At 38.2% G+C, this 12,438-nt stretch overlaps 1 protein-coding gene across 17 annotated transcripts in view; it reads left to right on the top strand.

Moving 5' to 3' along the window:
- CIT (citron rho-interacting serine/threonine kinase) overlaps positions 1–12,438 on the top strand; it is a 122,277-nt gene that overhangs the window by 43,600 nt on the left and 66,239 nt on the right. For 8 of the 17 annotated variants that reach the window (XM_072024278.1, XM_027469903.3, XM_072024273.1 and 5 more), the window contains exons 1-7: positions 5,132–5,391; positions 6,151–6,292; positions 7,472–7,647; positions 8,990–9,091; positions 9,299–9,441; positions 10,489–10,582; positions 11,779–11,982. In XM_072024278.1, the coding sequence (XP_071880379.1) occupies positions 5,296–5,391; positions 6,151–6,292; positions 7,472–7,647; positions 8,990–9,091; positions 9,299–9,441; positions 10,489–10,582; positions 11,779–11,982 (957 nt within the window). In that variant the 5' untranslated portion in view covers positions 5,132–5,295. Of the gene's footprint in view, positions 1–2,801; positions 3,021–5,130; positions 5,392–6,150; positions 6,293–7,471; positions 7,648–8,989; positions 9,092–9,298; positions 9,442–10,488; positions 10,583–11,778; positions 11,983–12,438 lie in introns of those variants that run through there. The other 9 variants (XM_027469911.3, XM_027469909.3, XM_072024274.1 and 6 more) reach the window with 3 other exon arrangements.

Here is a 12,438-nt window from a genome sequence, read left to right as displayed (position 1 = left end):
AGCTTTGCTGGAACTAATAGTCTCATTATCAAGGAAAAAAAGAATTTGACAACATCAGACTCAGCATGAGAGTTTTCTCATTGAATGTTATATAACACTAAAAGTAAAGCACATTCTAAGGCTGAACAACCAGTGTAATTTGGGGAGATTCCCATGGGACTAATCAAAGTAATACTGCAAATCAGTCAGGAGGCAAGGACAGGGACAGGTGGTACTTTAGCCTTGAGATGTGACTCCCCAGAATCTAACAACGGTTTTGAGTTTAAGTTGTGGTGAAACAACCAAATAGAAATACAATGATTAATGTAGTTGCAAAGCTGGGTGAGATGGTGTTGTATCATAAGAAGGAGGGGACCAAAGTGAAGCTTGTAGCCAGGAGAGTGAGGCTCATGAACAAGAAAGAAGAAAATTCTGAACATTTTTCCAGTATAAATTGCTTCTGAATGTTTAAGGTGGCAAACGTGTAGAACAGCATTCAGAAAGGAAGATAACCTCATTTTCTCAGCTCAGCTTCTTTCAATTGCCTTAACCCAAACTTTATCAAAAAAGAAAAAAAAAAATCATTTATGTGATTGATATCAGAACTTTAATTTCTACCAGCTCTTCTCTTCTCATTATTTTGTATGGCTCTCCAATGTTATTGTGGTATCAGTAAGAGACACAGACATGTGCTTGGTGGATATTAGCAGTGAAAGCTGCTTTTTAGAACCCTACAGAGACTTTACTCTGTAAAGAAATGCCTCGTGAATTTTAGTTCTTATTCCTTAGAAACTATACCTCTATACCTCTATGTATTATTCAGTTTGCTTATAGCCTGATTACTTTGGAGCAGGGGCTGTGTTCTGCAGAGAACAGCTGGGCAGCATCACTTAGAATATTCACACCAATCTAAGACACAAGTATTCCTTATTATTCTGGGACTCGCCTGCAGCTTCTTCCATAAACGCTTGGTTTGCCTATGAAAAGGATTGTTAGTGACTCTTTTCACTTACTGTTTCATTTTGGTTGCACCAGAACCAGCAAGAGAAATTCAGCCTAGGGTTGAAATGTTAGGAGAGTTTGGGAATGTGGACAGTCACTGAACAGCGTTAGCTGAATTGAGGAATCCTCTGCGCTAGGATTAGGTGTGAAGAGCATCATGTGTAAATGTTTGCATTTTTAAAATTAAAAAAAAAATACAGATGATGGCCATGTAACTAATCGCAAAGCTACAGTATTTATTTTAAACATTATTTGAATGGGTTTTAGGTATGCAAATGTAAAGAAAATAAAAACGTATTAAACAACACTGAAAATAAGCACTTACATAGTGCATAAGCACATTGCTAATACAAACAAAAAACACCTTTAATATTTCAATCAAAATAACCTTGAATATTATCAGATGTAGCTCACTAGTGGAAGTCTAGGGAAGAAACACGTAGCAACCATTCAGGTGTCTTAAAGTTTAATTTCCTTTCTGGTTATCCTAGGAGAATGATTGCAGTGTGGTGTGTTTTTTTTTTTTTTTCTTTCCAAAAATTATGCAGAGGAAATTAAAAATATTGCAGAGGAAAGACAATATAATTGTTTTCCTGGTGATTATTTCTCTTTGTTTTCCTCTTTATCTTAAAAGGAAGTTACTTACTTCTTCCAGAACTGTGATTTTTCATTATATACATTTTGCAGATATGTATATTCCCTGTAGGTGTGCATGACTATTGCAGCTAAATTGGGTATTTTGTGATAATTTGGGAAAACAAAGTGGAAAAAGTGTGCCTAAGACCTAAGGTTTATTTAAGTCCTGATAATCAAAAGTGAGAGCTACTTATTGTCACGGGTTTAAGCCAGAACACAAGTCAGACAAGTTTAAAGCTTTACTTTGTTGCAGAAAGTGGTCACCCAGCTGTGATCAGGGTTAGCTTGGTCTATTACAGGATCTTTTAAGTACTGTTGGGTTACAGAAAGGACTAGAGCCAATAAGGGATAATATATATATGTATTAAAAAAAATAAATCATATCCATATAGAATAGCTATGATTAATGCCAGCCATAACATTCAACAACAACAAAATCACTGAAGAACCTGATTTATTTCTGGGGTCCACATACTCTGGAAGCCTAGATTGCAAACGGCTACCAATCTGTATGGACAGAGTAGATTTGAAACAACAGAGCTGAAGAGATTTCCAGGGTAGGACAAAAGATAGGAGTTTTTCCTGGTAATGCTCAGCTCTTAGAACTGTGATACAATGACGCTTTTTATTACCTTCTACCCATATGTAAATCTCAGGAGCTGCTCCGGAGATGATATTTAAGAGTGATGCTGCTGTAAATCCAGAGGTTCCCAGCTAGATGTTGTTGGGGGGGAAGGTGAGATTTGGCATCTTGCTGCCCGTTAGAATAAAGCTATGTTAGTTTGGGTGAGAATATGAGTGTCAGGTTCTTGGTGAAAAGTTAGCATACTTGCATACCTGATCTTTTGCTTTTATATCTATTTAGTGTCTTATACCCCAAGCAAGCCTGAAGGATGTTACAAACACTGACAAGAAATCTTTGGAACACAGTCACCTTTGTGCACTGTATAAAGGCAGAGAATTTTGCTCAAGGAAATAAAGGCAAACTCCTACTTTCATAATAATAATAATAAAAAAGCCAGACAGATGGTAACCAAATCAATGCATGGTGAGATGTCAAAACATGTTGAGCACTGTATTGGGACCTGTTTAGGGAAAATCATAGGACTATAAATTCTGTTAAGCTTTTGAATGACCTATTAATTTAATAGCAGGAAGTAAACCCTTGTTTTGTACAATTGCAGGTCTGCTGATGATCCTTCAAGTTAAGTGAGGTTATTCACAGAAATAGTTGCCAAGATCAAGAAGTGATATATACATTGGCCATTCTGAAGATAGAGAAATTGTGTACTATGATTGCTCTCAATTAAAAAGATTAGACATATGAAGGAACCATCACTTTCACTCTGAAGACTTCAAGTCACTAACTTAAAGGAAAATGAAATACATGTTTCTCTGAAAGGGTATGTACTTTTCACTTGAGACATCAGAAATGGTTACTAAGGTTTTATTGCTGAAATTGTACAGCTTCGCCCCTCAACTTATTCCATCTTCAGCTTTTTTTTTTTAAATGTTTTGATAACAGTTCTAGTACAGCTGTATTTTTTGCTGCTATTTCATTTCATAGGTAGATATTCTTGTTTATGTGAGTCTCTTACGCAGCAACAAAGAAGAAAAGAACTGTATGTGATGTTCTGCTGCTTATGTCATCATGGCTGCTTCTAGCAAATATATTTGTTTAAGGGCCTTCTTGAAGGGAACCACTCTAACTTGAGCCCTCACCTGAATTATTAGGAAAAATGAATATGTCCCAAAGAATGCTTTGAATAGCCAGCTGCCTTTCTTGCAAACACACAACAGAACACAAACAAGGAGAACTTTATTAGGGAAAATTAAGTTATTAACATGAAAATTGTAGCAACCAACTTCATACTTCAGTTGAACCTGCTGAGCAGTTGAGAGGCCAGTTATCAAACTGAGGCAGGCTTGTTAATGAGCTCAGCTGGCTGGTTAAACAAATTCAGGTTATTGTGTGGGACACCCAGAGGTCGTGTTCTTCTTGTAGAAGTAGGGTAGTCTGATGTGGATGAAGTGAAACATTTAATGACCCATATCCTCATCCAGTTTGTGGATTGGCTGTTCTACACCACCCCACAGAGATGAAAAGAGACTCGGCCACACCTTGTTATTTGAACTCAATAAGGGAATGAACTGTCAGAAAGAGAACCCAGCTCTGTTGCTTCCCCCATTTTCTAAATCTAAACTATTGTACAGATATGGTAATTTCCCAAGTGGCATTAGAAATAGCGTGGATATTTAACAGTGATTTTGGCAGTTACGAGGGCTGGGGCTAATGGCATTTGTGGAAAAGGTGGGCTGGAGAAGGGGAAAGTCAGAGAAGCCTAAAGTTCTCTTTGGTTGGATGGCAGACAGCTGAGACTTGTCCAAAATCTAGGGCAGAAGCAAGATGGGGTTCCAATTACCAAGGTGGTATTTTACTAAAATGACTAGCATTAAAATTGACCGGTTTAAGAAAAAGAAGCTCTTTATTGCTTCTTTTTAAGAGCTGATCACTCCTGTGCTTTGCAGCTGTGGTAAGACAGACAATGACAGTGTCCTGAGTGGAATCCAAAAACAAATTGGCAGTGCAGGTGGGGGACAGTAAATTAGATTTTAAAAGCTCTTTCAGGTTTAATAACTTGAAATGAACCCAAACTTTGAGACAAGAAATATGCTAAAAATGTCAGTGTTCCAGAGGTGGACTGGAAGAGGTAGAAAGAAGCACAAATTGGTAAAAATGATTTGTATAAAGCCATAATGCAATCACTCCACCAGTGCATTACGTTATCAGCTAGCTGCCAAACTGCTATTAGCACAATTAAGATGATTGCTGGATAGCGAACCGTCGTTTTATGTCACTCCACGGCATGACAGTTATTTTTAAGGAACGCTATCACCTAGATTTCTGTTACCAGCTCAAACCCTGCCAAGATGCTGTGTAACAAGGATCAGGGCTTTGAGAGGGCGTCCTGCACTCTGTGTGACTGCGGGCAGCATCAGTGCTTCATGCAGTGTTCTGCGCTGCCATCCCTGTGACTGAGGCGTTGAACAAGGTCGTGCTGTGTGTACTTGGCATTGGGATGGGTGGCACACAGGAGGGGGTGCCAAGCTGGAGCATTCCCACCATGGCTTCACTTGCAGCATGATGACCATATACATGAAGAAAAGGGCCAGTTATCACAAAAAAAAAAAAAAAAAAAAAAAAAAGGAATAAAGGTGAAATAAGCACTCCAGCTAACAACATGTAAAGCTGCTGAAAACGTTTTTATTTCCCCTGGGGCAGGTCCGTGCTGCCAGCTGTGCCGTCCGCTCTGTCCTTGCACCAGCTCCAGCCCGAGCTGCTCACAAGGAGCCATCTGCCTTTGCAGATTTACCACAAAAAAAAACACAGAAAAAGCGTTAAAACAGGTGCTAAGCGCCCGCCCTGCCAGCAGCACCCCCCACCCCCCCGGGCCTGGTCCCGCAGCGCCTCACGGGACGCCAGGGCCCCGCCATTGGCGTCAGCGGCGGCGGCGAGGCCCCGCCCTTGGGCGCCGTTCAAACCGGGGCGGCGGGAAAACGGGAACGGGGCCTGAGGCGCGCGGCCAGGGCGGGAAGGGGCCGGGCACGCGGGGCCGGCGCTGAGGGAAGGGGCCCGGCGGGGCCGCGGTGCTCTGCTCGTGCAGCCGCGCTGACGGGATGCTGAAGTTTAAGTGCGGTGCCCGGCAGCCGGCAGAGGCCGGCCCCATGGAGCCCATCGCCAGCCGCGTCTCCCGGCTCAATTTGCTCTTCCAGGTAAAGAGCGGGTGGCCCGGGGTTTGGCGAGCTCCGTTTTGGCCGTACCGTGTGCCAAACGCAGCTTTTCTTATCGGGGTGGGCACCCAAAGCATGCCCGGGGGGGGTTGGGGAGGAAGGGGCAAAAGGAAACAATACTTCCTTCGAGTTCAAAACGTGCACCTTGTTTGCATGAAGCTGAGGGGATAGTAGCTGATCTTCTTTTCACCTGCACTCTTAATGTTTTATCCTGAGGGGCTTTTCCCACATAAAGGTGTAATATTGCATTTTGTGGCTTCCAGTCCGCAGTTTTCTTTCACAGTGATGTAACCCGGGGTTTGTCATGAGGTGGGTTTACCTAACCAGCTGCTATTTGATCAGCTGATGTTCAACAGCTTTCGCTTCCAGAGCTAATATTGATGCCGATTGCTTAAACTATTTGTGCCATGGAAAAAAAAAACATATGGTACAATGTCAAGAACACGCCAGTCAGATGAGAATCAGCAGTAGATTGCAGGCAATTTCAGGAAAGCTGTGATTTGAACTTCAACAACCTTTACAAGATCGCTTTATCTAAAAGTCAAATACCAGTGACAGCTCTTGCAGATAGACGTAGTGAGTTGATGTATTTACCTCATGCTTTTTGCCTTATTTGTCTAATTTCTAGAGTAGTAATTTTTAAATAGATAATATATAATCTGCTCTATACATATGTTATTGATTTGAGGCTTTTCATTGTTGTCTGAGACTCCATCTGCTGTTGCTTCTTTTTTATTCCAGGGGAAGCCACTCTTTGTGACTCAACAGCAGATGTCTCCTCTCTCCCGGGAAGGCATCCTTGATTCTTTATTCGTTCTTTTTGAAGAATGCAGAAATCCCTCTTTAATGAAAATTAAACCTGTGGGCAACTTTGTCAGGAAGTGTAAGTGGTTTTTAGACTAATCTTCAAGTGTAATTTTGAAAGATAATGCTTGAAAATATACACGTTTAAATGATGCTCTAGTTATTTGTTAATGATTGTAAGGTAGGACTTGCACCTTGTGGACAGACTCGATGTTACAAGGGGAACCTTGTCAGGTCCAAAAACACCAGTGGCTTTTGAAGTTCTGTGACTCTAAAGCGCACTCTTCATAGCTTGTATTTTACTTATAGCTGAAGAGGCACTTTTGATAAAAGTAGAAAGTTCTGAGTATATATAATGGAATTATATCAGAAGTTGAAGCAGGGCAGTGACTAAAGGTGAGGAAAGTTATAGAAATTAATGTGCTAATACATATCTCTTTCAGCTTGAATTAGTATTTCACATTCCATGTCTTAACCTATTTTGCCTGTGTGACCTATAAGTAGTAAGCCTGTACTTCAGAAATAATTCCTGATGGAGGAAATATTTTACTGACAACATGCTCAGATTCTTTTTTTTTTTCTTTAAAAAAAAAACAACTTAACTTTTCTATTAGGATACACTGAAAATTTAGTTAAAGGGTAACTTATGTACTCTGTAACAGTTCCATCCAACAGTTTCTAGATATTAATTAGGTTGAGAGTAGTTTTTTGCTGGAGTCTGAAGAATTTTTAGAACACTACAGAGAGCACTTGTTTATCACATTGCATACCGTTGGAAACTAGTCAATGGGAAGCTTAAACCAAACATCTGAAATAAGTGCCAACGGTTATTTGTTAGACAATAGACTAGTGCCTCCCACAGGCAAAGGGCTGAACCCTGTCACTTGACTTGTGGAACTCACTGGGTAAAGCCCTCAGATTTAACAAATATATTTTGTGTTGGCAAAGGATGGTTGGAAAGAAATTAGAAACAAAAGAGGCTATCAGCCTCTGATGTTATGAATGGGACAGAATTATGGTTGCTATGGGAACTGTCTTAGCATTTCCTGATTCTTTTGTATGCACCATATTTCAGTCTTAACTATGCATTAATACTGTCTTTTTCTAGTACTTGTATACACTTTTTTTAAAGAAGCATATTCTGGAATGATTTAACATTTCTATAGAGACTGGGCTGAGAAGACTGCTTTAGTTTTTATTCCCTGTTGCGGATGTTGTGTTTATGTTTAATGTAAAAATAAGTGTTTTATTTTTATAGATGCAGAGACTATAGCTGAATTAAGGGAACTGCAACCAAGTGCGAAGGATTTTGAAGTAAAGAGTGTGGTTGGCTGTGGTCACTTTGCAGATGTAAAAGTAGTAAGAGAGAAAGCTACAGGTGATGTGTATGCTATGAAGGTGATGAGCAAGGAGTCTTTGTTGGCGCAGGAGCACGTATGTATATTTTGTTGTTATGATGGTAGTACAATAAACTACAAGTTGTGAAGCATTTCCTTTTTGTCACAACAATTATACTTAATTTAATTTTTATAAATTTACAAATTTTTATTTAATATAAAATGGAATGGGAAGAATCATTCTATGTAAAGTATCACATTTGTTTGTAGTTTTGCTGTGGCTAAAAGTCATCGTCCTAGACCATGAATCTACTAGGTGAGGTGCCACTCAAAACAAAAAAAATCCTTGTCTCAAAGAGCTTATGTAATTATTAAACAAGAAACAACAGATGAAGAAAATATTAAATCTGTATTGATCAGCTCGTTGAACAACTTGATGTCTTGAATTTTCAGGCAATCTATTCTTTTTTTTTAATTTTAAAGAGCAATGTAGAATGTCAAGAGTGGGTGTGAAAGCAAACTGGTGACTGAATTTTTATGGAGAGCCTCTCGTTAACTTGAGAGATGTGCTACTTGAAAACTTAAATTAAAAAAAAAAAAAAAGTTAATGGAGGTTGTTACCAGAGGTTGATGAGAAGTAGAAGTTAATCTTTCACCGATGAGAGATGGCATGGAGGACAGATTCTGTGAAAGGCCTCATGAACTTGTACAGCGATATCTAAATTAGTTGTTCCCAATATATGGCTACAGTTACACTGCTCCTGAGTTTCTCTAGCGTTGTCTGTGGCTGTCAAAAATGAAAGTAAATTGAAATTGCTCTTGCTGTGGCACAGGTTGGCAAGAAAAGCAAACTGCGATGTTACCCTCAATATGACACATAGTCAGTGAAAGTAGGGACCACTGATCTCAATGAACTAGCAATATTTCTGTAATAAAACTAATTCATTGTTGTCTGGCTGCATATATGAATAATGGAATAGTTGCTAAAGTAGGATTTCAAGATAAACTTGTCTTACAATGTCTTACATAAATTTGTTACAGAATTAACTGTGAGATGCTATCCTGTAATTGTCCCAGCATCTTTTTGCTTTTTGAGATTACTTTTATTTTATTAGGGCCAATCCAGATTAGGTCAGGATGGCACTCCTAACTGGTAGATGTTTCTTCAGTTTGACAGGAGAGCTTAGCTTTGCTGCAGGGACAATTCAGTTGCAAAGGAGCTAAACAAAAGGTGTGAGGGGAACTGAAAGCCGAAGGTGTAAAATTACTTTTAGAGGTGCATATCACAAGGAAATGGTATTTAATGGTTTCTAAGTATTTTTTGGTGTGTGTGTGATATGTGTCTTTGGCACAAACTTTCATCTTTCTAAAGCTAGGGAATTCTGATACATTCTAACCCATTTTGATCAGGATGTAACTGAACATTTTCTTTTTTATAGGTGTCATTTTTTGAAGAAGAGCGCAGTATATTATCTCAGAATACCAGTCCATGGATTCCACAGTTACAGTATGCGTTTCAAGACAAGAAAAATCTCTACTTGGTAAAGAATGCTTTGTTTCTTCTCTGTAGAACACTGTTACCATTGTTATACTTAAGAAGAACGTGATGGCTGAAATGTACTTACCTTCTGTAAATTTTCCTGCATTCCGTTCTGCTCTTTGATAGGTGTCCAGTATAATACGGGAGAGTTGAACTGAGTGTCTTTGATACATATAAACTGTATCTCTTCCTCTAAATTTTTATGTAGGTTATGGAATATCAGCCTGGGGGGGACTTACTGTCACTCTTAAACCGATATGAGGACCACCTGGATGAGGCTATGGTGCAGTTTTATCTTGCAGAGCTGGTTCTGGCTATTCACAGTGTCCATCAGCTGGGTTATGTACACCGGTAGGTAAAGATTGCTTTGCATTGCACATAGTATTTAATCAGTATCGTTCCAGATAGTGTTCTGGAATGATGCATTCTTGTTTTTTATATTCTGTCCTCTTCAAGGACAGTATTTCACGTGCTGTATCAGGAGAGAAAATTAGAAAGTTAATCATACTCCAACTGTAATTGCAGCTAAAAGCATTAACTTTGATATAAAGTTCAAACTGAAATTAGAAGGGAATTGTTACATACATTTTCTGGAGGCTTAGTAAAAAGAGGCCTTAATGTTGCACTGTAGAAGAAAAGTCTTTTCCAGAACTGAAGGCTTGTTGTTATTAGAACCAAACATTACAGGAAAATAGTGTAATTGGTAAAGCTTGTTGTACCCTGACTGGTGAACAGGGCAGTATAGTATGTTGGAATAGTTAAACATCACTGAGTTTTCTAAAGATCATATCAAGGCAAGGAGGCTAAAACTGCATGCATTTTTAAAATCACATTGGTGATTTATCCCATTTATTGATGGGTGTAACTGAACACTTTGTTTTTTGTAGGTGTCCCTTTTTAAGAAAGACTTATTCCATAAATATATTCAATTCTGAGACTTTGAAAATGTTATGTAGCATTTTACGTTCCAAGCAGCTGTAGTGGTTGCACTTAGAGCATACAGGCTGTGGCTTTCTAATGCAAGGTGGCTGCCTGGATTTGAAAGATGCATGGAATAAGTTTGGAGGAAATTTAGGATGAAAGCTACATAATACTATGCTGTAACTCAGTTACAACATAGTCAAAGTATCACAATAGGTTAGTGCAAAACCATCTTTTCTTTCCATCTTTTGTCAACAACTGTTAAATTTCCATGAAATACGGGGAACTTCACTAATTTCATATTAACTTGGAAGCAGAATAACGACTGGAAGTAAGACTCAAATCCTAATCCATTGTTAAAGTTTTATGCAGCTGAGCATATGGTTTAGTGCAGCTGAAAAGGGAGGTACTGATGTGCAGATGTGTCAGTGGGGAACAGAATAAAAAGGTGCTGATTGCTTTATTCTTTACTTACAGAGATATCAAGCCAGAGAATGTTCTTATTGACCGAATAGGACACATTAAACTGGTGGACTTTGGGTCAGCTGCCAAAATGACAGTAAACAAAACGGTAACAATGTGGATTTAAGATTTGTCTATGGCTTGTTTGGATATTCCAGTCAAAAAGAGAACTGATGTTATATGCATTCATTGTACACCTTGTTCTTCTGCCTTTCTTGTCCAACGTGGAGTCTATTCGCAATGATTTTTTTCCATTCATGAATGTCTTTTCAAACATGAGCTTGGCTATCTTTTGCAGCTCTCAATAAATACATATTTGTGTATTCAAATTTTAATATGTAAGTAGGGTAAAGGCAAGTCTTTATGATGGTGCTGTATTGCAATACAAAATCATATTTTTAAAGATTTTCACAACTGTTGAATGCTGTGTTTGAGGAAGGTTATGGATCTACAATTGTTTGCAATTGGATTGAAAGTTATGTTTGCTGTAACTAAGCTGGCATAGTTTTGAGGACAGGGAGCTCTTAATTAAACTGAGTCAAATTCCGATGTTCAGGGATTCAGCTTTAACCACCAAAAGGTACTGTATTCAATGCTGTGAATAAGTTGAACTTTTTAATAAGTTGATTCTAAAATTAGTGAACTGCATACAATTTCAAACAATATTTTGAAATAGACCTAAATGAGAATATGAAGTTATAGAACAGATTACTCATTTGTTCTATGATTTACAATCATAGAACAAATCACATTTACATCATTTTTTTAATTTTTCCTCGTTCTTCCCTTTTCAGTGTTTCTCTGCATTGCATTTTTCTTGTAAGTTTTTTTTCTTCACGTTATCTGTTTTTTCAATCTTCTTCAGGTTTCTGTGTTAGTTTCCCTGCTTGTTTGTTTCACTCTTTTATGACAGTGTAAATATGATTTCAGTTTTGGTTTCTGAATTACCTTTCCTAAGCACTCGTGAAATTTGAATACTAGCTGATCCTGAACACAGGGCAAAAAGGTACAGATGACACAGAATGGAATGAAAGCAGGGAATAGTTATGTCTAAATTTGACTCTTTTTTGAAAATTGAGCTCTGTTGTTCCCATTAATAGCAGTTGAAGCAGTAAGTAGTGCTAGAGTATGCATACTGCTCAAAACATCAGTGTTCGGTAATGCTGTGCTTTTTATAATGCTGCTATTTTACTTCAGCTGCATATAGTTTGCAGTGACAGCTCTAATAATTTGACTCCTTTTTTGTATCAAAGAGCTCTCTTTCTGTAACTTCACTTGGAATATCTTTACTTCTACTGCTTCTAGGTAAATGCCAAGCTGCCTGTTGGTACACCTGACTACATGGCACCAGAAGTGCTGACAGGACTGAATGGGGATGGCAAAGCTTCTTATGGCCCAGAATGTGACTGGTGGTCCTTAGGAGTCATTGCATATGAAATGATTTATGGAAGATCTCCGTTCACTGAGGGAACATCAGCAAAAACTTTCAATAACATCATGAATTTCCAGGTAGAAAGAATTCCTTCCATGTTCCTTGGTAAAAAGGTTGTCACTGAAGACTATATTTTTTTTTACAGTTGGGAAAAGGAGCTTATGGATGTTTCTTACTTTGACATGTTCATAAAATATTTAGTGTGTGTGTATATATATATATATGCTTTATAAAGATTTTAGTATTTTATTTATACATACATCTGTATTGCAGATATAAAGTTATTTTTTATAACAGCTGTCCAAAAATAGCCATCTGCAATACAGGAATTAAAAAAGATATAGCTGTCCATTTTAGGGACCTATAACTGTAGCATCTCCAAAATAATCTAGGAGAAAAATGGGAAGGATGAATTATGAATTGATAAAGTTTTCAAATGATACTAAGTATTTCTGGATAGTAAAGGGCTAGCTATGAAGAGCTGCAAAAAGACTTGAGGATATTGAGTGTCTGCAGGATTGAAATGTCATGTG

This window comes from Anas platyrhynchos, chromosome 16 (assembly GCF_047663525.1).
Source record: "Anas platyrhynchos isolate ZD024472 breed Pekin duck chromosome 16, IASCAAS_PekinDuck_T2T, whole genome shotgun sequence".
Lineage (NCBI taxonomy): Eukaryota > Metazoa > Chordata > Aves > Anseriformes > Anatidae > Anas > Anas platyrhynchos.
The sequence above is the reverse complement of the archived record's forward strand: the minus strand, read 5'-3'. Positions and strand labels throughout refer to the sequence as shown.